Source organism: Echinops telfairi, unplaced genomic scaffold (genome assembly GCF_000313985.2).
Source record: "Echinops telfairi isolate 266 unplaced genomic scaffold, ASM31398v2 ScPeMD7_2573;HRSCAF=3158, whole genome shotgun sequence".
Classification (NCBI taxonomy): domain Eukaryota; kingdom Metazoa; phylum Chordata; class Mammalia; order Afrosoricida; family Tenrecidae; genus Echinops; species Echinops telfairi.
The window spans coordinates 11,132,067-11,155,336 of NW_022106471.1; the positions used below are offsets into that span (position 1 = coordinate 11,132,067).

The 23,270-nt window shown below is 41.5% G+C and overlaps 1 protein-coding gene across 3 annotated transcripts in view; it reads right to left on the reverse strand.

Annotated features, from left to right (window-relative positions):
- PAPOLG (poly(A) polymerase gamma) overlaps positions 1 to 21,651 on the reverse strand; it is a 34,295-nt gene extending 12,644 nt beyond the window's left edge. For 2 of the 3 annotated variants that reach the window (XM_045294111.1, XM_045294110.1), the window contains exons 1-11: positions 21,450 to 21,651; positions 17,959 to 18,120; positions 16,610 to 16,673; positions 11,913 to 11,991; positions 11,540 to 11,649; positions 9,293 to 9,346; positions 7,431 to 7,542; positions 4,361 to 4,450; positions 2,281 to 2,419; positions 1,503 to 1,575; positions 321 to 441 (exon numbers count right to left, since the gene is read on the reverse strand). In XM_045294111.1, the coding sequence (XP_045150046.1) occupies positions 321 to 441; positions 1,503 to 1,575; positions 2,281 to 2,419; positions 4,361 to 4,450; positions 7,431 to 7,542; positions 9,293 to 9,346; positions 11,540 to 11,649; positions 11,913 to 11,991; positions 16,610 to 16,673; positions 17,959 to 18,120; positions 21,450 to 21,463 (1,018 nt within the window). In that variant the 5' untranslated portion in view covers positions 21,464 to 21,651. The remainder of the gene's footprint in view (positions 1 to 320; positions 442 to 1,502; positions 1,576 to 2,280; positions 2,420 to 4,360; positions 4,451 to 7,430; positions 7,543 to 9,292; positions 9,347 to 11,539; positions 11,650 to 11,912; positions 11,992 to 16,609; positions 16,674 to 17,958; positions 18,121 to 21,449) is intronic. The other variant, XM_045294112.1, reaches the window with a different exon arrangement.
- Between the last annotated feature and the right edge of the window lie 1,619 nt (positions 21,652 to 23,270).

Consider the following 23,270-nt stretch of genomic DNA (forward strand, 5'->3'; position numbering starts at 1 on the left):
TCACTATTATTTTGGGGAAAATTTTTAAATTTGGAAGTTTTAGTGGAACTGAAAAGCGGTATTGAATTTTAAAAATCTATATATATATATATAAATTTGAATGTTGTTTCTTTGAACATAAAAATCCATTTCAACCACGATGGGCTGGCTCCACTTCTGGCCTTGATACTATATACTAGTTACTGAAAAAACATACATTTGAAATATCTGGGGGGAATAATAGACAGTTATACATACTCTTACTACCAATCTATATTATATAATGGTCGCCAATATACCCTGGTTGAAATATGTAAAGGGCAACAGGTCAACATATTTACCTTGTTTAAATTCTTCTACCATTATTGTTCGAGTTGATGTGGACACGTTAAATGTAGAATTCTGCTGTGGGTAGACGGGGGTGATTATGGGCATGAGATGATACCTGTCAGATAGATGTACCTGTGAAATTAGAAGGAGAGTAATTGATCTAGTCTTATTTGTTGTGCTCCCCTCCCCAAGCATATGAAGAATATGGAATATTTAATGCTACATTTCCTAAATTCTAAGATAGACTTTTTCCCCTCTCCCCAACTAAGGTATTTCTGAAGTCAGGGTGTTTGATAGTCAAAAACAAAGATCAACAGGAAGATGATTTTCTCTTGAGAAGCTGTTAATTAATGGTCTTACTTATAGACAACAGTCTTGGAGATTAAAGGAAATCCAGTCACATAGTGGCAAAAAGCATTATCTAGTCCAAAGATGTTCACTTCGTCTAGTCAACAGACGACTCTCCGGACTCAGAGAGAAATGAACACTGACTCCGACAATCAAACAACAACAACACAGGACTGACTTACAGCGGCCTGGAACACCAGATCTGCTCTAAGTCCCAATGCAGAAGAAATCTCATATGCATAACTAAGTACTTGTTCGACAGTGTTTCTTTCTTTGTTTGTTTGTTTTAAATAGTTCTAAGTCTTTTGGATTTCTGCCCTTGTAAAATCTGTTGAGGTCTTGTCCACCTCCTTAGTGGGCAGTTAGTTTTTTTTTTCTTATTGTAAGTTTTCAAAGTATTGTAGATTTTAATAATAAGGTCTTTGTCTGATGTTTCATTGCTAAAGATGTTTTCCCAGTCTGTGGTCTCCCTTATTACTACTCTCTTGGTGAATTCTTTCGACATACACAGGTGTCTTATCTTCCCACTTGTCAATTTGCGACTCCTCTGTTTATATCCTTCCTTTTGAATTGGGCTATCTTTGAGGGAGTTAGGTTGTGCCACAGAGAGAGAGTTTTTCATAGTGCATTGTGACATTCTGGTAGATGCAATCTCTCACCCAGTTTTCACTAGGGCCATTTTTAATGACCCAACATTTGAGGTGCACTGGAAACCAGTAGAGGGAGGGAAGGAGCAGGCCCACAGAGAAAGGAGAGCCCAGACAGGAGGGGTTCTCTCTAGAATACACATTAGACATGTGTCCCTTTCCTAAAGGTTTCATGAAGTCACTTAGAAAGTCACATACCCGAGGGTCCCAGATGGGCAGATTCAAATTGCCGTCTTCTGGTTGCTTCAGCAGCACAGGATTTGGCCATTCCCTAACATGAAAAGGCAGAGTCACACAGGACCTCACTTCCTGCTTTATGAAAATAGTAACGCAGTAAACTGTGTTCCTATATTTAAGTTTGGGCTACTTGTTATCTTTCAAAAAGGAAGAGAAGGGGAGGAAGTGTATAAAGACAAAGCCACTTATTTTAAAGCAGTGTTTCTTTGACAGGACAGACTGTTTTGCCCATGAAATCCAACACTGTTGAGTTGATCTCAACTTTCAGCAACTCAACAGAAGCAGGAAGAACTGTTCTAGTGTTTCTGAAGGTCAAAGTCTTTACAAAAGCAGATAGTCTCATCTTCTTCGCCTGGAGTGGCTCATAGGTTCAAACCACTGGCTACCAGGACTCTTACTTTGTCCGGTCTTATTTTGGCTGCTTAACACACGCATCCACCACTAGTAGCTAGTAACCAGAAGAACCCGGCCTGCTGTGCAGACTCCCCTGGGCTAAAAGCCCACCCACTGAGTCCTGGAGGAGAGCTCCAGCTGGCTGTCCTACTCTTGCCTCAATCTGACAAGGTTTTCAACTTAAAAAAAGGTGTGTTAAGATGAGAGTACAGGAAAAGTCTACGCAAAGCCCTTAAATTACCAAATACATTTATATACAGGGTCACAAGCTTACTGCCATCATGTTGATCCCAATGCATAAGACGGAAGTTGGTAAATAGTGAGGGGATTGTAGTTAAATACTTACCATTTGGAAAAAACTAAGAAGAACTTATGAACTAAAGTAGAAGCTGCTGCATTTGGATATAATTGGCAGGTTCGTGCAACCAGCATCGCCCAAGAGACACCACCAAGGAATCCCAGCACATTGGAATAAATACCACGTCCTACAACAATGAAGGCACTTGTTAATGGCTGGCTGGACATTCTCCCGATAAGCTTATGTTTTCAAAACAAGGAGCTGATGCCAGGGACTCCGGTGGAGAGCAAATGTTTTGAGAATGATGAGGGTAATGAATGTACAAATGTGCTTTACACAATAGATGTATGTATGGACTGTGATGAGTTGTATGAACCCCCAATAAAATGATTGAAAAAAAAAAAAAAAAAGTAAAATCATGCTAAACCCCCCCCTCCCTCCCGCAAAGTTCACTTTTTCAGACTGTTGCAATGCATATTCCATAGCAGATCACTGACTAGAAGGAACCAGTGTGAAGCCCTGGTCCCACCAAGAGCTGCTTCTTTTATGCCCTAGCTTGCCCTTCAATCCAGGCCACTCAGACCCCTGTCTCACTCCAGCTGGGTTCAATCAATCCCACACGGACATAGCCCACCTTTCTATAGATCTAGAATCGAGAGAGAAATGAAAGAGGAGAGATCTTTTGGAAGATCTGTAAGAAGGGATGAATAAGAATTTAATTAGTAATCATGCCCATGGGTATTTAATTGGCAAGTGTAAAGTTGGGGACCAATTTGGGAAAGTCTCCATTCTGCACAATTTGGATATCTCTTCATAAAATAGCACACACAACTACCATTATCACTTATCATGTGAGTTTAATTTTTCCATTAAAAAATTACCACCCTTTATCAAAACTAAAATTTCCTCAATTATGTCATATGGTGCTATTTAATGCCTCACTAGGCAAGTGAGAGAGGAAAAAAAACCCCTATAAAATTATAGACATTATAATTATAGACATGTTAAATGCGAAAACATACTTCTCTTTTTTTAATCGTTTTATTAGGGGCTCATACAACTCTTATCACAATCCATACATACATCATTGTGTAAAGCACATTTGTACATTCATTGCCCTCATCGTTCTCAAAACATTTCCTCTCCACTTAAGCCCCCAGCATTAGGTCCTCATTTTTCGCCTCCCTCCCTGCTCCCCCCCTCCCTCATGAGCCCTTGATAATTTATAAATTATTATTTTGTCATATCTTGCTCTGTCCGACATCTCCCTTCACCCACTTTTCTGTTGTCCGTCCCCCAGGGAGGAGATCACATATAGATCCTTATAATTGGTTCCGTGAAAACATACTTCTAAGAATTGATAAAACGTCCCTTTCTGCTCTAGAGTTACAAATAAATTCTCTTTACAAAAAAAAAAAAAATCGATAAAACATGCTATTTAATCTTAAGAAAACATACCTGAGCCAAGGGACAAATTCTACTTGCTTAATAAGGCCCTTTTAGACCCACATCATATTAGTCACAAGCCACGCATAGTTTCTTCTCTTTAACAGCACAGGGAAACATACGAGGGGGTATCCCAAGGCACCCCCACCAAAAAAAAAAACCCTCCTAGAATTACACTGGGCAGAGCGGACAGTATAAGATATGACAAAATTATAATAATTTATAAATTATGAAGGGTTCATGAGAGAGGGGGGAACGGGGAAGGAGGAAAAATGAGGAGCTGATACCAAGGGCTCAAGTAGAAAGCAAATGTTTTGAGAATGATGATGGTAACAAATGTACAAATGTGCTTGACACAATGGATGTTTGTATGGGTTGTGATAATAAGAGCTGTACGAGCCCCCAATAAAATGATTAAAAAAAAGTTTCTCAGTAGCACATTTCAAGTGTTCCATAGCCAGATGGGGCTTGAAGTTACTGTACTGGACAGTGCTGTGCCAGCCTGTGGAGAACCTGGTGTCACAAGTGCGGCATTACCTAGATGGAAAATGTGCTCTGCCACTTCAAAAGGATTCTATGCCATGTTTATGAACCATACCCTGTAGCTAGTACTTGGTGCAGTGCTAGGCTTTATTAAAAGAGAGTGCTCACAGGCTAAAACTAAAGACCATGAGATACTTACGTTTGGCCCATAATTTGATTGCTCTCAAGGTAAGCCTAAAAGTTTCTGTATTTGGCACCAGGTGCAAAATTTCATCAGTAACTCTACAGCCTGAAAAAGAGAAAAAGATTAATTTTCATTAATAACAAAACTAATTAATTCAAATGCCCCATTAACTTTTAAACTGTCAAATGCTAAAGATATGATTTTTAAAAGTCAATGTTCGTTTTATGTACTTGACATTTATTGTGTACAAGCCTGTGTGTACAAGGGTGTCTATTTGCACACACACATCTAAGTTAAAAACTGGATTCCAGTTTACACCTGCAAAGGTATTATTCCAAAGGAAAAAAACCGTTTCACCATGTCTGCAATCAGTGGATGCCTGCAGACAAGTTCTCTCACTTGTCTCTTTCCACTTCCTGGTCTCATTCAGGTGCCTTCCCCAAAACAAGGTCCACGAAACAGTGGCCTCTGAGGGCATCTGCTGGGTCAGTTCAATTCACGGAAGAGGTGTCAGCTCAGATGATTATGGGCACTTTCTTTTTTCACGGATTCCCAAGGGGTAATCTTGATAGATTCCCTCAAAGGGCACAGGACGATCTTTGGGGTTTATTAGAAAGAAGTTTTAAGAAAACGGAAAACACCACTGGTGAGAAAATTGCCATAAAAGTTACACTGAGAAACTTTTTTTCCCATGAGGACTGTGCCCCTGCTCAGGCCTGAAGGGTAGCCAAGGTTGTCCTGTGATAACTGTGCTAGGAACCCTTTCCCCGTTCATCTACATCCCTGATCTGTCCCTTCAGACTTCAGGAAGATGGGGGATATGTCAAAAAGCAATAGCTTCACTTCTATTAAAATAAGAGATAGCAATAGCTTCACTTCTATTAAAATAAGAGATATCTTCCTTATTGAGTGTTCTTCCATAGTTGACTTCACTATAATCAAATACCTGTGAGTTATTAGTTACTGCTTCAATGCAAACCTTCTATATTGTATTCTAGAAGTGCAGCAAAAAACAATGGTTTAATTAAACAAAGGAGATTATAAACCAGCGGCTCTCACAGTATGGTCTGTGACCCCTGGGAATCTGAGGACAAGCCTACTTTTGCACTCTTTTGGTCTCCTAGGGGCGCGTTTTTCATGGTGTTTACACTGCACCACAGTACAAACTAAGTGAAACTCTCGACATCTGTGGCAGTGAATCCAGGCAGCGGCAACAGAGCACTTCACACCTTCTGCAGCATCACATCATTGCCACGAATGAAGTAAAATTCTGTTTTAAGTATCTCATATCAAGGTCAAGAACTTGTGCAAATGTTTGAATGCTAAGTTGAACTAGCTACTCTTTTTAAGGAACTCCAGTTTTATTTAAGGAGCAACAGAGAAAAAACTATGATTATTCATACTGGGGTATTCCAAAGAATTTTCTGAAAGCAAGCCCTTCAATGAAAGGAAAACAAATGACAGAATTTCTGGCCAATAATAAAATCCAAGCTTTCCAGTGAAAATTCAAATTTAATAAATCTGCCACTGTGAACTTGACCCTTCCGAAGAGTTGAGGATTTTTCTGATGACATTGGTGGTGATAAATAACGAACAAGGTTTCTCCAACGCTGTATAATCAAGTGTGTTAACACTCAGGACATCCAAACAGCTTGCTGTTGTTGAAGGCTGCCAGGTCATCTCTGACAGGTACCATAAAACTGTCCTAGGGGTTTTCTAGGCCGCAGCCTTTAAGTACACAAATAGCCACCAGGCCTTTCTCCTGAGGAGCAAGGGGGTGGACTCAAAGCACCAACCTCTCAGCTAGTAGTTGAGTGCTTAACCATTGTGACACTAATAAGTAAGTGAACAGTATTTCCCAAAAATAGCCAAGGCATGCCATCATCACTAGTAACGAATCTATTCCAAGAACAAGACAAACCAATGGGTTTTAATATAAAGAATAAAAAAATTCATGGATAATAGTTTCAGATTCCATTTTCTGATTAACCTTCAAGAAACTACCACTTTGTTATTCAGCAATAAAAAGCTATGAACTACTGATGTAAGCTAGCAACATGGGTGATGTTCATAAACATGCTGAGGCAAAGATGTCAGGAGAAAGAGAGAGAGAGAGAGAGAAAGTAGATTAGTGGTTGTCTGGGGCTAGGGTGGGAAGGGAGAAATGACTCCAAATGTGGATGAGAAATTCCTTTGAAGTGATGAAAAATGGATCATGTGATGGTTGTACAAACTGTGTACACTAAAAACCACTGAATTGTACACTTAGAATGGACGAAAGTTATGGTATGTAGTTATAGTTCAATAGATACTGAAAAGAAAATTAAAATTGTCAAATTGTAGTGTAGTAGCAAACATCCACACTACGTGAAAAAGCTTTCCAAGTACGAAGTGGTCAGATCTCCTTTCTATACTCCAGCAAAAACAGAACTGTAGTAGCAGATTAAGAATATAGCTATCTTCTCTGAAGTCACACATTTACAAGATTTGCAAAGTTTCTTAAAAAGCCATACTTCTCAGACTTAAAATATACATATTATTTCTAAGTTAATTAATAGATAAGAACGTCTCAGGCCTTAGTTCTACTGTGCTAAACCACTGACAGCTATAACCCACACAAACCAATACCTCTTGAAGGTCCCCTCTGCAAATTCTAAGAGTGTGAAGGGATCTTGAGACCAATAAGTTTGAGAACCACACTGTAAGCAACCTGTCACATAAACATGGGGTTTTAAGATGCTTACAGGAGTATTAAGGTAACTAAGCCAAATCAGTTGCCACATGGGTCAGAGCAGGGCTTGTTCAGTGTTGACACTGGCTGACCTTTGGAAAGCAGCTCACTAGGCCTTTTTCCTGCGGCACCCCTGGGTAGCGGTGAACCTTTAGGGAGCCAGATAGATACTGTATAATGAAATGGGTTAACCTTTGGGATAGCCAAATAACTTGTTGAGATAAAGGTAATTAGAACATCATTCTTAACTAAGTTTGTCTACATTCCTAAAACGACCAATAGTCAGCTATGGAAAAACCTGTTTGTCTATTTATTTTCAAAGTTGGTACCTGAGATTTCTTTTTAAAAGCTTACCATTCAAGCTGCGAATACACCTTATATCAAGTGTTCTCAGTCGAGAGTCATCTCTTAGATCTAAGTTATCTGATATGGTGTGGATTGGTATTCTTGCAAAGACTAGATCAATCTTTAGAAAAGATGGGGAAAAGAGAGAAAAATACATTACTCTTTCTTCTTTTAGTCCGTCCTCTCCCAAAAGTTCTAATTAATTTGGGAAATTCTACGAACTATTCTGATAGTCTACAGAAGGAAAGGTAATAAAGTTTTGTTAAGGTAAATAATTTTTCAAATTAAGGGAACACATTTTAACTTTAGCATATACGCCAAACATAAGAAAACACATCAACATTATGTAAGTTTCCAGATCCAACATAGGCAGATCCAAAACACATCCCCATTCACTTAAAGCCCCAGTAAAGCAACAGCAACATTTTGCTTTGTTTCTCATTTCATTTTGTTTTTAAAGACAAAATACAGTGAGAGAAAGCAGAAGATGGAAATGAGAGGTGGAAAGCAGTAAGTAGTAGTAAGTCTTACCAGATCCAGCGGACCTAAGAAAGCAAAGGTAAGGAATACTGCGTGTAGAAAATGAAGGCAGGGGTCAATAAAACAAGGCATCATAAAGAAAAAGGGACAATTAGAGAATTAGTTATTTTTCTTAGAAATTAAGGAGATGACCTTCCAAACAAAAACTAACTGCCAGTGAGCTGCAGTTCACAGCAAACCCGGGCAGAGCAGACTAGACGGACTGGTGTGGGAGCAGGAGGCAGGGCCCTTCTCACGAGCACCACCAAGACTCCTCAGAAGGGACGACAGAGGAGAGTACAATCTGGAAGACGAGAAAAGCCCAAAGCAGACCAAAAGATAAAGCTGTGGTTAACAAGTAAAAAGAAAAAGACTAAAAAAGAAGAAAAAGACTACTTGAATATCCAAACAACACAAAGATAGAAACAGAAAATCAAGGAGATTTCCATAAAATTTCAAGTACTACATAGGAAATAAACTTGCAGATTGAGAAAAGACTACTCTGAATGTTCAACATATCAGCTGAAAAACCCCATAACCAAAGTATATTACTCATGGATCTTATAATTATGAAGACAATAACAGAACACAACTAAACAACCAACCTGTAAGCTTTCAAGCACACATTACAGGTCACATACAGAGGACGGAGAATCAAAAAAGCACACTTCTTAATACAGGAAGGAGGTGAGAAGGCATGGAAGAAGGATCTTCGATATTTTGATGAGAAATTACCTCCTACAGAGAACCTACACTTGGCCAAACTATAGTTTGTGTGAGGAAAGAATAAAGACATTTTAAAACTTGCAAGGATCACCAAAAAAAAAATCACACCTTCCCAGGAAGTTGTTGGGTGAGCTCCACTAAGACAGGAGTAAATCAAGCGAGAACAAAATTCTAGAGGAAATCTAACATGACAGTAAAGGAAGATGCCAGCTGGCAATGGTCTACCAGGCCCAGAGAATTATCACCTTGTACTGAAACAAGCAAGAGGACCTGCAAAATGGCAAGGCCAGAGTACTTGATGGGTCTGAATCTATTTAGAGGTGATCCGCTGAACACGAGACCGAGTTTGAAGTAGTCCTAAGTATCAAAACCAAGACAACAATAGTGATGAACACCCGAGATAATAAATGTCGCCTAGCAAAGCACAGTCATACCGTGTATTTAGCTCTGAAACTTATTGTCCACAATGAGGTGCCAACAGATGAGAGAAGGTGTGATGGACTACTTGGTTCTCTAACTTTATGTCTATGTAAGTCTGATTAAAAAATTTAAACAATGCTCAACTTAAAAGAATTATGGTTAGAAGGTTAAATTACAAAGTGAATAATAACAATGAAAAGACTTACTTCAATTCCAAACAATTCAAATTTTATAACAGGTACAAAGGCATCTTCTACAGCCTACAAAAAAGAAAAACAATTGTAACACCTAAGTGAGATCCCTTCTTTGACTCCCAGCCAGCAATGTCAATTCTCTCGCTCCCAATTTATATTCTAAATCAATAGGAGGAGTAAAAATGTCCTGGGCCTTACATTAAAATCACTCACCCACAATCACGGCCATTGAGGTGATTCTGACTCAAAGTAACTGTACAGGACGGGGCAGAACTGCCCTGGAGAGTTTCCGAGACGGCAACTCTTTGGGAGTAAAAAGCCTCGTCTTTCTACTGCACTTTCTAGGTAAGTACTTCTATTTTGTGACTTACCTTACTTAACATACACAAGCTGCTTACTGCTGTACGTGGGCACTCCTAAATACTCATCACGAAATGGAAGGCGGAACTGCCGTTATTTGGGTACCTACTATTTCTTGAGCTTAAGAACTTGAAATCTGATCATTTACAAATAGCCTTGGTTAGACATTTAAAAAATAACACCTGTAACATATTCCTAACTCCTTTCTTTGAAAGTGTCCCTAGATTCCTACATGTTATAGATCTTTGGAGCTTTACATTAATCCTAGTACTTGAGATTTTGTTAAAACTGTTTATTGAGCTTCCTATCTACCCATAACCTATCCACTATGGGATATAAAAAGACTTCTCCCCAGCTTTGTCTCCCCCAGAGATATGACAAACATTAGAGGCTATTTGCCAGCACATGGTGGGAAGTCAGATGCATTCAGCATTCACACTACTGTCTGGTCCCCACCATAGGTGGGGCCCACTCCCTGCTGTTAAGGATGGGCTACTTCTCCCTGAAAGCTTTCAGCCATCAATCTGGTCCACGGTAGGTGGGGTTCACAACCTACTGATAATGGTTTCTATGCAGAGCCAGGGAACAGGTCAAACCCGCTCAGTGACATCCAAAGTTAGGTTGCCATCCTGAATCTAGGATCTGCCAATCTTGTCACATGTCTACCCCCAATCCATCCCTTCCTATTGTGTGTATACCCCTAGATAGTTACCCTCTAATTACTGTATCACCTATAGTACAACCCCTTCCTGTAACATATGTCTTTACTAGTAATTATGGGGTTAGCACGACCCCCCAAAGATATATAAACCTTGGTTAGAAATAAAGAGCTTTCTCTCCCCTGGTGCGTTCTCCCCCAGTCCTTGCTCCCTTGGCCCCTTTCGACTTGTCCTCCTTCCCCTCCCCCTCTCTCCTGCGCTCTCTCTCCTGCCCTGTACTACCAAGAGAAGCTGAGGTGAGCATGCTACCATGAAATGTGTCTGACTTCATTATTTAAATCTCTCTTGTCTCTCTCCTTATTCTCTACGACTTTACTATAATCTTTACTTATTATTCCTGTAATATAGAGCCTACCAGGTCTGTGATGATTTGTTATAGGCTGGCTACCCTGACAATCCACCAAACAGACACAAGGTCTTCTTCACTATTTTATTAGTGGGAATACGGTCAGTAGCTGGTGAATCACTGGTGCTCACATTTTACTTGAATGGCTAGAGTACATATTTAAAATGTTACTAATTGCACTTTACATGCAATAGCTGCACCACCTGGTAACAAATAAATGCCAAACTCACGATCATCTAGTTGATTTGGACTCATTATGGACCCTATTAGCCGTTTTGGAGGCAGTGAATCTTTCATAAAAACAAACAAACAAATTTACTAACTACCACTGAGTAGATTCCAACTCATAATGACCCTAGACAGGAGTAGAAAGTCTCATCTTTCTCCTGTGGAACAGCTAGCACATTTGAACTACTAACCTTGGAGTGAGCAGCCCGACAGGTAAAGCACTACACTACCAGAACTCCTATTGGATAGGTTTTATGTAAATTACCCCATCAATCCTCACAAAAGTATTTTAAAGAAGCTATCTAACATCATCTCATTTTACAGGTGAGGAAAAACTGAGTCCCAGAAAGAATAGGTAACCCGCCTAAGGTCAAAAAGCTAATACATGGTGGATTCTACATGCAAACTCAGGTTCATTTAACTATAAAGACACATGTTCTTAATAATAACTATGCATTCTTTTAACAAGGCACAGCAATTTCTTAGGCACAATCATAGGCTCTAGTGCCTATAGCTACTTGTTATTAAGTTCAAAATATTAAATACCCCCCCCCAAAGAAACAACAACAAAAAAAACCCCAATGTTAAGTACCAGAGGATACTTGCCCTTAAGTTTCTAATACCATCTTGATGCTTCAATCTTTCAAAGAAAGACTGAAAAAACTCATTTCTCTTCACGTGTCTTGGAGCTACACAAATTGCATCAATGTCAGCTCCTGTAAATCAAAGTATTTATCATGAAGAGTTTATTACGTATTTACATTTTTGCTAAAGTATACACACATAAGCATATGCACAGAAGAAAGTATATAAAAATAAACATTGGAAAAGTGTTAAAAATTACATTGGCTTTGGATATTGCGACTGTAAATTTTCTTCTTTTCTAATATTTCATAGTTTTCTTCCCCTTATCTTATTATGAAGACCAGGCGGGTTTGTTTGGAAGGTTCTTAGTGCTAGAACACAGACAACTGCTTACCTTTGGTATGTACTCCAAGCCTATAGGATCCAAATGTGAAAATTTTACCAACAATAGGCTCCGGAGGAGGTGAGGAACTCTAAAATAAAGCATAAGACATTCATCTTTCAAATTATTTAGTATAAAAAATTACCTAGATGATTACCGCCTTCTAATGAGCCAATGATAAGGAGGCGTACACTTGTCAACCTTGGTAAGATGAGTATTTCATGGCACCTTTAGCTACAACTTCAGGATAACAATGAGGCTTTCTACTCCTCTAGCGAATTACACGCTTGCAAACCCACAAGGACAGCTCTACCCTGTCCTACAAGATTACTATGAGTTGGATTCGAATCAATGGCAGTGAGTTTAGTTTGATACTTGGTTTTAGTTGCAACTTTTAAGTAATGAAGCTGTCCCCTGAAGACAAAAAATTCTTTCCTACTGCACTCACACAGCTTCATCTTAAGAAAACATTTTAAAACAAAACAAAACAAAACCCTCATTCAACGCTATTGTTCCCCAGTAGTTGCTGTCTTTGGCTCCATCACCCTAAGTGGCTATTGTTGCTGAGTGCTGTTGAGTCACAGCAACTGCATGTACAACCAAAGAACCGCCCAGGTCTTGTGCCAGCCTCACAACCCTCACATCTTGAGCCCTCTGGTATAGCCACCTGTCAGCCCATCTCACTGATGGGCTTCCTCTATACACTGACCAGCTCTACCTTACAAAGCATGCTGTCCTTCTCCAAGGACCGGTCTTCCTGATAACATGTCCAAAACGTGTGGGACAGTCTCCCCATTTTCCTGTTTAAGGAGAATTCTGCTCTACTTCTTTCAAGCCAGATGTGTTTGAATTTCTGGCAGTCCACTGTTCTTCAACACTACCAATTGAAGGACACGGCTCCTTTTCCAGGCTTCTGTGTCCACTGTCCAGCTTCTGCGTGCACAAGAAGCCACTGCCCATGGTGTGGTCAAGTGCACCTTAGCCCTTCCTCTCAGTCTCAGAAGCCATCAAGAAACAAACCAGATGTGCTTTCAGCTCTCCACCGCATGAGACTCCTACCCAATCCTTTATTTTGGTATATAGATGGAATTCCTTGATTGTTCCTCTACAGCCTTTCTTCTACAATCAATGCAGTCACCCTAAAGAGGGTCACTGTTGCTATAATCTCTTTATGAGAGCCAATCATCAATTTTAATTAATTTCATTTTGATAGTACCATAATTATACTGCTACTTTTCACTTCTCTGCAGAGGCATGTTAGCTGCCTATCAGGTATATTCACTGATACATTTTTCAGGTGTATATATATATATATATTTATGTGTCAATATCCATGCCTGAAACAAAAGAAAAATTCTTCCTATGAGATAAATAGACACTCTGAATTACTTTCTCCTGCTAACTACTCTTACTGCCCAGACTTAAAATCATAATTATTCTTCCTGACTTACCAATTCTTAGTTACAACCCTCACATTTATCTCTTCTTTTCTACTCAACTACCACTTCCCTAATTGCAAACTAAAGAGTATTCGGAGCTGACTACTTGCCTAATTTTTTTTCTTTCTCTCTCATGACCCATTTGGTACAAAATTCCCTGGCTCATGTTCTTAAATTTTTCTATTAATTCTTCTATGCAAAACTTGCCAATGCCGTTGTCTCTGCCGACACCACTGACTATTCTTAGGCTCACTACTGCGGACTCCACAGAATGCTACTGTGCATTAGTGTTGTCGTCTCCTGAATTTTGCTTCTGAAGCTCCAACGGCTCCATTTTATCCAGCCTCTTTTTCACTGCAATGGCAATGCCTCTGTATGGGATGCTTACTTCTCTTCTCTGGGTATCTCAAAACTATTTCTTTTTCAAGGTTCACTTTAAGCTCCACTTCTCCCATAAAGCCTTACATACTAATCTCTTCTCAACAAACGTTTTTCCTCTGTGCTTCTCTACGATTATAGTTAATGTGACTTCCGGGCATCTCAGTGACCCTATGCACAACAGAATGGAACACTGCCTGGCCCAGCCCTATCTATCCTGACAACTGTGCCTATGTTTGAGGCCATTGTTGCAGCCACCACGCCACAATCCTACTTTACTTGCACTGTATGTAAGGTGACCAGATTTTAACATGGTAAAGCGGGACACCATTGATAAAATTCATATCCTGGCGAAATAGCCACATGGCAGCCAAAAACCGTATACCCTAGTTTGTTGTGCATTCTTTCAAAAAATTGGGACTTTTTAAAAACGCTGCGGGACACAGGAAAAATTGTTAAAAATCGGGACTGTCCTGCCAAACGCAGGACATCTGGTCACCTTAACTATATGTAAATTTACTCACTTTGAAACAAATGAAATCACCCCTAAAAAAACAAACCTGCCACCGTCAAGTCAATACTGACTCTGACTCACAGTGACCCTGTAAGGCAGAGCAGCGTTTTCAAAGCTGTAAATCTTTATAGATACAGACTGCCACATCTTTCTCCCTTGGAGTGGTTGCTTGGCTCAAAGCACCCACCTTCTGGCAGCTGTATGCTCTAACCACTGCACCAACCAATCTCTATTCCCAACAAATTCTTCAAGGGCTCTTCTACTTGCTGCACGTGAAAAGCTTTTAAGTCACTGGGAAAGGCTTTGCGCCTTTTCCTCCACTAAATAAGAACTGTATGCACCTGTTCCAAACTTACCTCCAATGCTGACTTAAAGACACACTTCTGAATGTAAGTGTTCATAACCAGGGCCCAGCTGTATTGTTTTCCGACTCCTTTATACTGCAGCCTTTACTGACTTTTTCTCTGGACCTAGGTTTCATCTCTTCCACTTAATTCTTGCAGGGTGAGAAATCCCTGTTTACAACTCTGCATTGCCCTCAATGCCCAGGGCCAGTTCCAAGGAATATTATGTGCAGGTTCACCTGAATAGACGTGTCTGCTACTTCCTTTGTTTCATGGGCATTAATGTTTTAAGAATATACAAGTAATTTTATAGCAAGATGGAAGTCTATAAATATATTGATGACAAGCGTGAATAGAAGGGACAGAGAAGCCAGGACCTTAAAAACCTTTTAGTTTACCTTCCTACTTTGAAAAGCACGACTCTTACATGATTTATGAGAAAACGGTATGCTGAACCACCGGGTGAAAGATCTTCGCCACAAACCACAGCATTTAACTAAAAGCATTGCATGGGGAGTTTATCCCAATTGCGTATATACTATTCAAATTATCTTTGAGATAATGCAATTCCTTTGGTTACAGTACAACCCGGGAGAGCCAGAGCCTGTGTAAAACAGAAGAAGCCTGCTAGAGAGGGATGCACACAAGTGTTTTCCACTCACAGGAGAGAGAGAAAAGTGGTAAGACTTCACCTTACCAAAGACAGGAAACGTTTGAAACCTGAGAAAACTGTACGGGGCCCATCAAGTCCCTGCTCTCACAGGTTTCGCTGCCTTTTCCAAGACTGCTGAACACACCCAGTTATTTAACCCACTCAATGAAATGCTAAAATCAACCATTTTCTAAAACATCACCAGCATCTTTTCACTGCTCCAAATACAACTTGTCCAACAACCTCCACTATTGATAATGATGCCAAGCGCTCAGATGAGAGCTAGACAGCCCTTTCAGCAGATAAACAGCAATAACCACCCATGTATTCAAGCTCAATGGCTATAGGTTTACCAGAGCCCCCAACAACCTTATTCACTCCATAATTTAAAAGAAATTCTAACTCTGCATCACAGATACAGAAAGAAATAAAAACTGTAAAAGAAAGAAGTCTTAACAGATGTTGATCTAGCTTTTACACATATTCAGCCTAAGGAAGGGGTTGTTAAAGTCTGATGCACTGACAGCTGCGGCCCCTTAACTTCCAACTCTTTCTTGTTAACAGTAATGGGAAAATGGCAACACAGATCTTCCGGTCAAACACAACTGAGTGAGGAAATAGTACCACCCAGATGATCAAACTCTAACTCACTCAAGGAGAGCCACTAAAACAATATTCAAAAGTGCTGATTACAAGACAGTATCAACATTCAACTAGAGAGCGCAAGAGAAATGTAATCAATTTTAAAGGAAAAACAGTTAAGCTACCAGAGGAGAAAGAGCCGTCTAAGTATAAATCAGGGTATGCAAGCTTCCATGTATGTCACAGGAGCCAGAAAGAAGTCCATCTAAGAAACAGAAGCTGACCAACAGCAGTCTGCTGTATCAATGAAAGGCAGTCCTTGAACATAAGCAGATCTGATACTACTTCACAAGAAGCTTGTAATCTGCTTTTAAAAATAAAAATGACTTTTTTTTAACCTATTACTTTTGCTCAAACAAAACACAAATGTGCAAGAAGCAAGAAAATGCTTGGGAAATGATGGTGGCAACATATGTACAAATGTGCTTTATACAAATATGTATGGATTGGTCTAAGAGCCTTAAGAACCCTCAATAAAATGATTTGTTAAAATTAAAAAAACGAAACAAAACTAGAAACAAAACAAAACATATACATGGGTTTACAGCTAGGTATTTGCTACCACCTCTGGGGTAAATCCACATCTATTTGGAAATGCACCTGTGTAGAACCACTTACCCCCAAACATACCACCACCAGGCTCTGATACAATTTCAGATTATTCTTAAGTCCTCATTGTATTACCAGGACTAATGATCAGGACATAATGAACCTACAAACCCCAAGTAGTAATGTCCTACCTTATCCTCCATACTGGAAATCCATTCTCTTACTAAATTGTTCAGTTTACCAAGAACCACCAGCCTATTAAAAAAAAAAAATTTTAGATTAAAACTAAAAATTATACAAAAAAAGCAAAAGTGTAATGAAAAAGATTAAACATATATGGAGTCTTTGTTTTGGTCAACGCAAAAGCAGTTATGGGTATGTGCTAATGCTATCTTATCTGTCAATAAACGGCATACAAGAGTGCCAGAGAGATGATAAGTATAATGATTGTTGTGTATTGGAGTTGTGAGCTATCTTCAAAATTTAAAAAGCCTAATAAAAACCATAAAATAACTTTCAGTGGGAATAGAGGCTGCTAGAACTGTCAAATTTTCTGGGCCTTATTATGGAATTAAATTAATTTAGTGTGATAATAGAGGTTAGCAATCTGTAAGGCATGGGTCTTTAGATAGATCTTTTTAAAGATAGAGTACATTAAGATATCCTTGCTGTGTCTGTCTTCCCCAGGTTCTCCCGTCCTTCAACATGCTGAAAAAAATGACATCTTCTGTTTTTCTAGTTATTAAGTGCTACCTTTAAAATGGATATATGACTGCACTATTTTATAATCCCAACTCCATCCCCTTGTCAATCCCTCTTGAGGTTACTGGATTAGACCCCCAGAAGGTCCCCTGTGTTTGTCCTTATACCCCACTTTGGACTATTCCAGAAAAATCAAACTCACTGCCATTGAGAAGTTGCCAACTTATAGTGGCATAGTGGCTACACATTGGGCTACTATCTACAAGGTCAGCAGCTCAAAACTATCAGCCGCTCCTTGGAAGAATGACAGGATTATTTACTCCTGTAGTTAGTGTGGGAAACTCAGAGGGCAGCCTATCCTGTCCTATAGGGCTGCTTTAAACCAAGTCGGAACATAGGAATCTCTGCTTAAAACCATCCAATACATAGGTTCCTAAACTTATTTGATCTACCACCACTTTTCGGGGGTGGGGGGTGGGGGGGAGAGAATTACACAGTGCTCCTCTGGCAATCAAATCTCCCCTCAAAGGACCTCTACTCACAAGGCCCTCCATTACAATCCCCTCCCTGCCCCCGCAGCTTTATTTTTCTCCATAGGACTGACTTATCTTCTAACCGTCTATGTATTTACATGTCTAATTGTGTTCCATCTCACACAATCCCACAACCCTAACCTAAATGTAAGTTCCATAAGGGCCAATAAACGTGTATTTTTCTTTTTGGGGAGTCACTTCTCTATTCCTACCAGCCAACAGAACAGGTGGAGAGTAGGTATTCAATGTTTGTAAATTCATGATCAAATAATGTTCTGTCAAGTATGTTAGCTTCAATTACACACCTGTGGTTTAATTCCTCCTCATCTTCAAACACACCAAATGTTTTCATGGCATCAAGTAACTTCTGTGTATAAATATGATCAATTTCTTTAGGATGCGCCAAACTAATTGGAGAAGTGATTCCGTAATGCCTTTGTTGGCGCTGGCCGCCCAGCCTAGGGTTTCTGTTCAAGAAAAACGAAACAGCAGACAATGTTAAAGGATCACCGGGCAAGGACACACTGGATTCCTAAACCTACTGAGAGCTAATTCCGCTACTTTAAACGATTAGTTAGAGCTGGTTGTTAGTGGCAGAAACCTTTTTTTAAATAAGGAAAAATGGTAATTTTGCGTCTGTGTTTATGATGAGCTGTTCACACCGATTCTGGTTTTCATAGCCAGGTTATCTCTTCACGCGCAAAGCCGCCTGTGTTGGCATCAGGACAGTGTCCCACCACCACCAGTTTTACTCCAAAAGCCTGCATGGGAGCTGCACTGCCTCTACCTCCACTACACCCTGCAGCCTGAGCACCAGCGAGCCTGCAATCTGAAAAGCAGTCAACCACTTGAAGGAAAGCTCCAAGAACAACAATGACTCCCTCTCCTACCCACCGGAAAGAACCAAAACATCCCATTAGAAGGACCTTGTGGAATATTCTGACTTTAAAAAAAAAAATCACAACTAAGATTTGACCTTGAAAAACTCACATTAACATCTTTCGGCAGAATCTACAGCCCTAATATTTTGATAGCCCATAGCTAATTGCTCTCATTAGGACCAGGCCTATTTAAAAGTTCCACATTAATAATTATCCAATTATTTAAAGTAAATGGGAACCTTTGTTTATAAACTATAAGATAAAGGTCCTGCCATCAGGAACTCACAGTCTTGAAGCAAGTGCAAGCGAATCTCTGAGACTGGGTATTCATGGACTAACAATTTCAGAGTCAGTTCGGGACCAATGTCATGAGTTGGTAAACTTTATTTTGCTAATAAAGTAAAACAAACATACAAACCAACCAACCAACCCTACATCTTAGCTCCACCAACCATATGTGAAGGGAGGTTCATACTAACAATAAAATATGTCATCTCAAAGAAGAGCCATCTTTTAAATGGACTATATATTAACCTGGCAAGCAATAATACACAACTACAATGATTGTTTTTATGTTTTAACTTTACCTTATGCCTAAGGCAAGTTCTCTGGCTTAAGATAGGGAGGAATAATCAAATGGAAGATAAAATACTTAATCTGCCCCTTCCAGAAAAATTCAAAGAAACAAAATCAATGAAAGTGAAATCTGTCAAAAGAACTACTTCCTTTCAACTTGTAAATTTTTTATTAATTAAAAAAATATTAGTTGGGATTTACTACATGTATCCTATCATTCCATACTTCAGTCTGTAAATTCTTGTTTTAAAGACTTTACTTTTTACCTCCAAGGGGCCCTGGTGGTTTAGTGGTTTACTTGTTGGGCAGTTAGCTGTAAAAACAGCAGTTCACACTTACACGCAGCTCCACCAGAGGAGAGGAAAAAAACAAAACAAACTCACTGCCATGGAATCAACGCTTCTGGCCTATAGGACAGTCCTGTGAGTTTCTAAGACAGAAGAAAGCCTTTCTTTCTCCCTGGTTCCCACTGTCACCTTGTGAATCGCAGCCCAAACGCCACCAGGGCTCCTTTATAGGAGAAAGGTGCTCCCATCAAGATTCACAGCCTGGGGAATAGAAAAGGCAGAAAGAAGCCCATGGCCTTCTGTCCTATAGGGTTCACGAGGAGTTGGGATTGACTTACAGCAGTGGATGAGCTTTACCTCCTCAAAGAGAGCTACTGATTGCTTGTTCACGTGAGTTTATGAGTTTGGTAAGGCAACTGGAGAGCATGATTCTTCATAGAAGATCAGTCAATCACTTTCAGCAAACACCAAAGCCCTAAGATCTTTCTACCACCCTATTCTCCCACCCGTAACCATTTCAGTGCTGGCATTAATGGTAAGCTCCTTGGTCTCATTTGCTTATCTACATGCTGAAAACAAACTGGCTCTCTAAAGCCCTGAACCAAGCCCACTGACAGCATGTGTGGGGTCGATTCCAACTCACAGACCAAGCAGGGCAGAGTGATCTGCCACAGAGGGTTTCTGAGGCTGCCAGCCTTTAGCCAAGTAGTCCGCCCCACCTCTCTCCCCTCGGAAGAGCAGATAGGTTCCAACCTGACCTTTGGTTAGCAGCCAAGTGCTTTAAGCCCTCCAGTACTAGGGCTATCCGGCCCTAAGATGGCCAAGTTTAGGGCTCTGAATGTCCCTTAGCTTGGCAAGAAGAATTAAAGTATAAACGACACATACCCTCCAACCCATCCATCACTTTACAACAGTCCACATGCTGGAGACATTCTAGCAAGATATACAAGGTGATGGGTACAAGGACGCGCCTGGCTGCACCTGTCAGCGTTAAAAAACAGCCTCAAACCTTTGACATTAGAAAGTAAAAAAGACGTTAAGCAGTTTAGGAAGAGGGCTAAATTAGGCATGTGGACCTACAATGGAATGTCATTAAGAGGAACTACGGGCTGAAAGCACTATGGTAAAGCATCTGGGCAAAACTGATGCTCTAAAGCCTACTAGTTATAGAAAGTTTGAAAACAGGGGAAACCACACCAAAGTTCTCGATGGGCAAGTGTATGTAGCGAAATGGATGGTAAAAGACAAGCAATAAGAAACGCTGTATTCAGGGTTGTGGCGCCTCCGAAGAGCGAGTGAATGGGTCCAAGGGAGGCGGGGGACGACGGTCGTTCAGAAGTATTTGGAACGATCTCTTTAAGGAAAAAAAGCGGGAGAAAAGAGGTGCACACATATCCACGCACTCCACATGATGTTATGTTTTGGGAATGATGGGAGCTGGTGACACGAATGATGCTTCCATTATTTTATTTTTCCGTTTGCAGTTCCCCGTATGGTTAAACATGCTCCAATAAAACGAAATGTAAGAGGCGACAACAATATCTCGCCGAACACGCTCTTTCGGCAACCTAGATTGGCAGAGAGAACGGCGGGTGGGGTGGGGTGGAGGGCTGGGGGGCCGGGGGCACGGAGACCCCTGGCTTGATTAAAGAGATGCCGGCGGGCTGGGGGGGGGTCAGTCACTCCTTCAGCCCAGCAGACAGACAGACCGGCAGGCAGACCGACCGCGGGTCGGCGAGGCAGGGGAACGGGTTTTGCGCCAACGCCGAGGGAAGCCGAGCGCGAGACGGACAGTTCGTGTCCACCGCACCCGGCCCGCCGGGCGTCCTCGGAGGCGGGACAGCGGGGGACAGACCCAAGTCCGTGCAGGTGAGCCGCCGGATGCGTGTGGGAGGGATGCCCTTGCAGACCGGCCCAGGAGCGGGGAGCGGGAGCCGGGTGCGCTCCAGACGGGGACCCGAGCGGCAGGGAACGGAACCGGGGCGCCGGGCCGAAGTCCTCAGCCCTCCCCGGCGCACCTCACCCCCCCAACCGCCGCCCCCCGCCACTTACGCCATCACTCTCATCGCTTCCTGGGTCTCCTCCTCCGGCGAGCGTCTCTCGCTCGGGAGTCGGTCCTGGCGCCTTGCTCCCGTCCCTCTCCACTGTCCTCTGCTCGCCTCTAGCTCGCTTGCTCCTTCACGTACTTCCTCACGGACTACGGCCGCGGCATCCAACCGAGGAATGAAAACAGCACAAAACCGGCTCTATTTATGACAATACAGCGCCGCCGACGCCAATATGGCGCCGCTTCCCATCCTGCCTTTCGCCCGCCGCGGACCCGCCCTCACGGGGCTGCCCGGCCCCGCCCCGCCCCGCGCCGCTCCACCCCTCATCCTCGAGCCCGCGCGCACCGTGGTGCGGGTTCTGGCTGCAAACGCCCGTCCGAGGAAGTTTTGGGTCCACTTTGTCAAAGAACCAAGCCAAACCAGATTCCTTGCCACTGACTTGATGCGGCTTCCTAGCGACCCTATCGGACAGAGTAGAGCAGCTCCCGTGAGTTTCGGAAACTGCACAGCTTTGCAGGAGAGGTTTCGCGCGGAGCTTCCGGTAGTTTCGAACTGCTGACCTTGCTCCTTTGTCGCTGGGAGTGTAAATCCAGTCAGACCGTTTGGAAAGTTTCCCTGAGGAGGCGACATATATATTTGAAAAAGTTACACAGCCTTGCCTGGCAAATACCGCATCTTTAATTCAATGAGCTTTAGACACGCTCCTATAGGTCAAGCAATCTATTCGCCCATCAAGCAGATTTTTCGAAAGAGAATCATACCTAGGAGCGTGTAACTTTTACACAATGATTGCGTCACAAGCAAGCTTATAAATTGAAAGCGAACGGTTCACTTCACCTTTAAGTGGCACCTCCGTGACGCCTGGCCCTTGGGAGGCTTTAATACACAAGGCTGAGTCAAAATCTCACACTTCCACGGCCTGGGGATCGCGTTTACTGAGCGAGGCTAACAACAGGCACTATAGTCAAAAGACGTCAAAAGTGACTTCATTTTAGAATGTGACTCAGGGTCACAGCAACACAAAACCCAATCCCTGCAATCAAGGCAATTCTGACTCAGAGCGACCCATTACTACAGGATAGGACAGCCCCTGTGAGTTTCTGAGACTGTAGCTCCCTTTCTCAAAGATGTGCAAAACCTCATCTTTCTCCTGCGCGCAGCACAGCACGCCACCAGGGCTCCAGGACAGAGAATAGACTGAGAAACATATTCATTGAAGACCTGATACCCATCAGGCACAGGTAGGTACCGGTGATTGAATTGTGCATAAAACCAGATGTATTCTTTGACCTTATGAAATTCAGAGTTTAGTGGAGAGACACACACACATGATATGTGTCAGGTAGTGTGTGAGACACTAAGCACTTCATTGCCAACTTCAAGAGATCCCAGTGTAGGGGAGAATGGGCCTTGGGTGGATGTTCTTGCTACTTGCTTTACTGTCCATCCAAACTCATGGTAACCTCCTGTGTACGGTTGTTAGATGCTCTAGAGCAGTGATTCTCAACCTGTGGGTTGTGACCCTTTTGGGGGTCGAATGACCCTTTCACAGGGGTCGCCTAAGACCATTGGAAAGCATATCTTTCTGATGGTCTTAGGAACCGAGACACTGCTCCTCTATCCGTCTCCCAGCAGGTCCACCCACATGGAGATAGGTCCACAGACCAGTACCCGATGTGAAGACTGTTACCCATGCTTCAAGACAAAATTTCATTTCTTTGTTATTAGAAATACATAGTTCACAATATATAATTACCTATTAGTTTTGTGACGAATCATCATGCTTTAATTATGTTCAATTTGTAACAAAGAAAATAAATACATC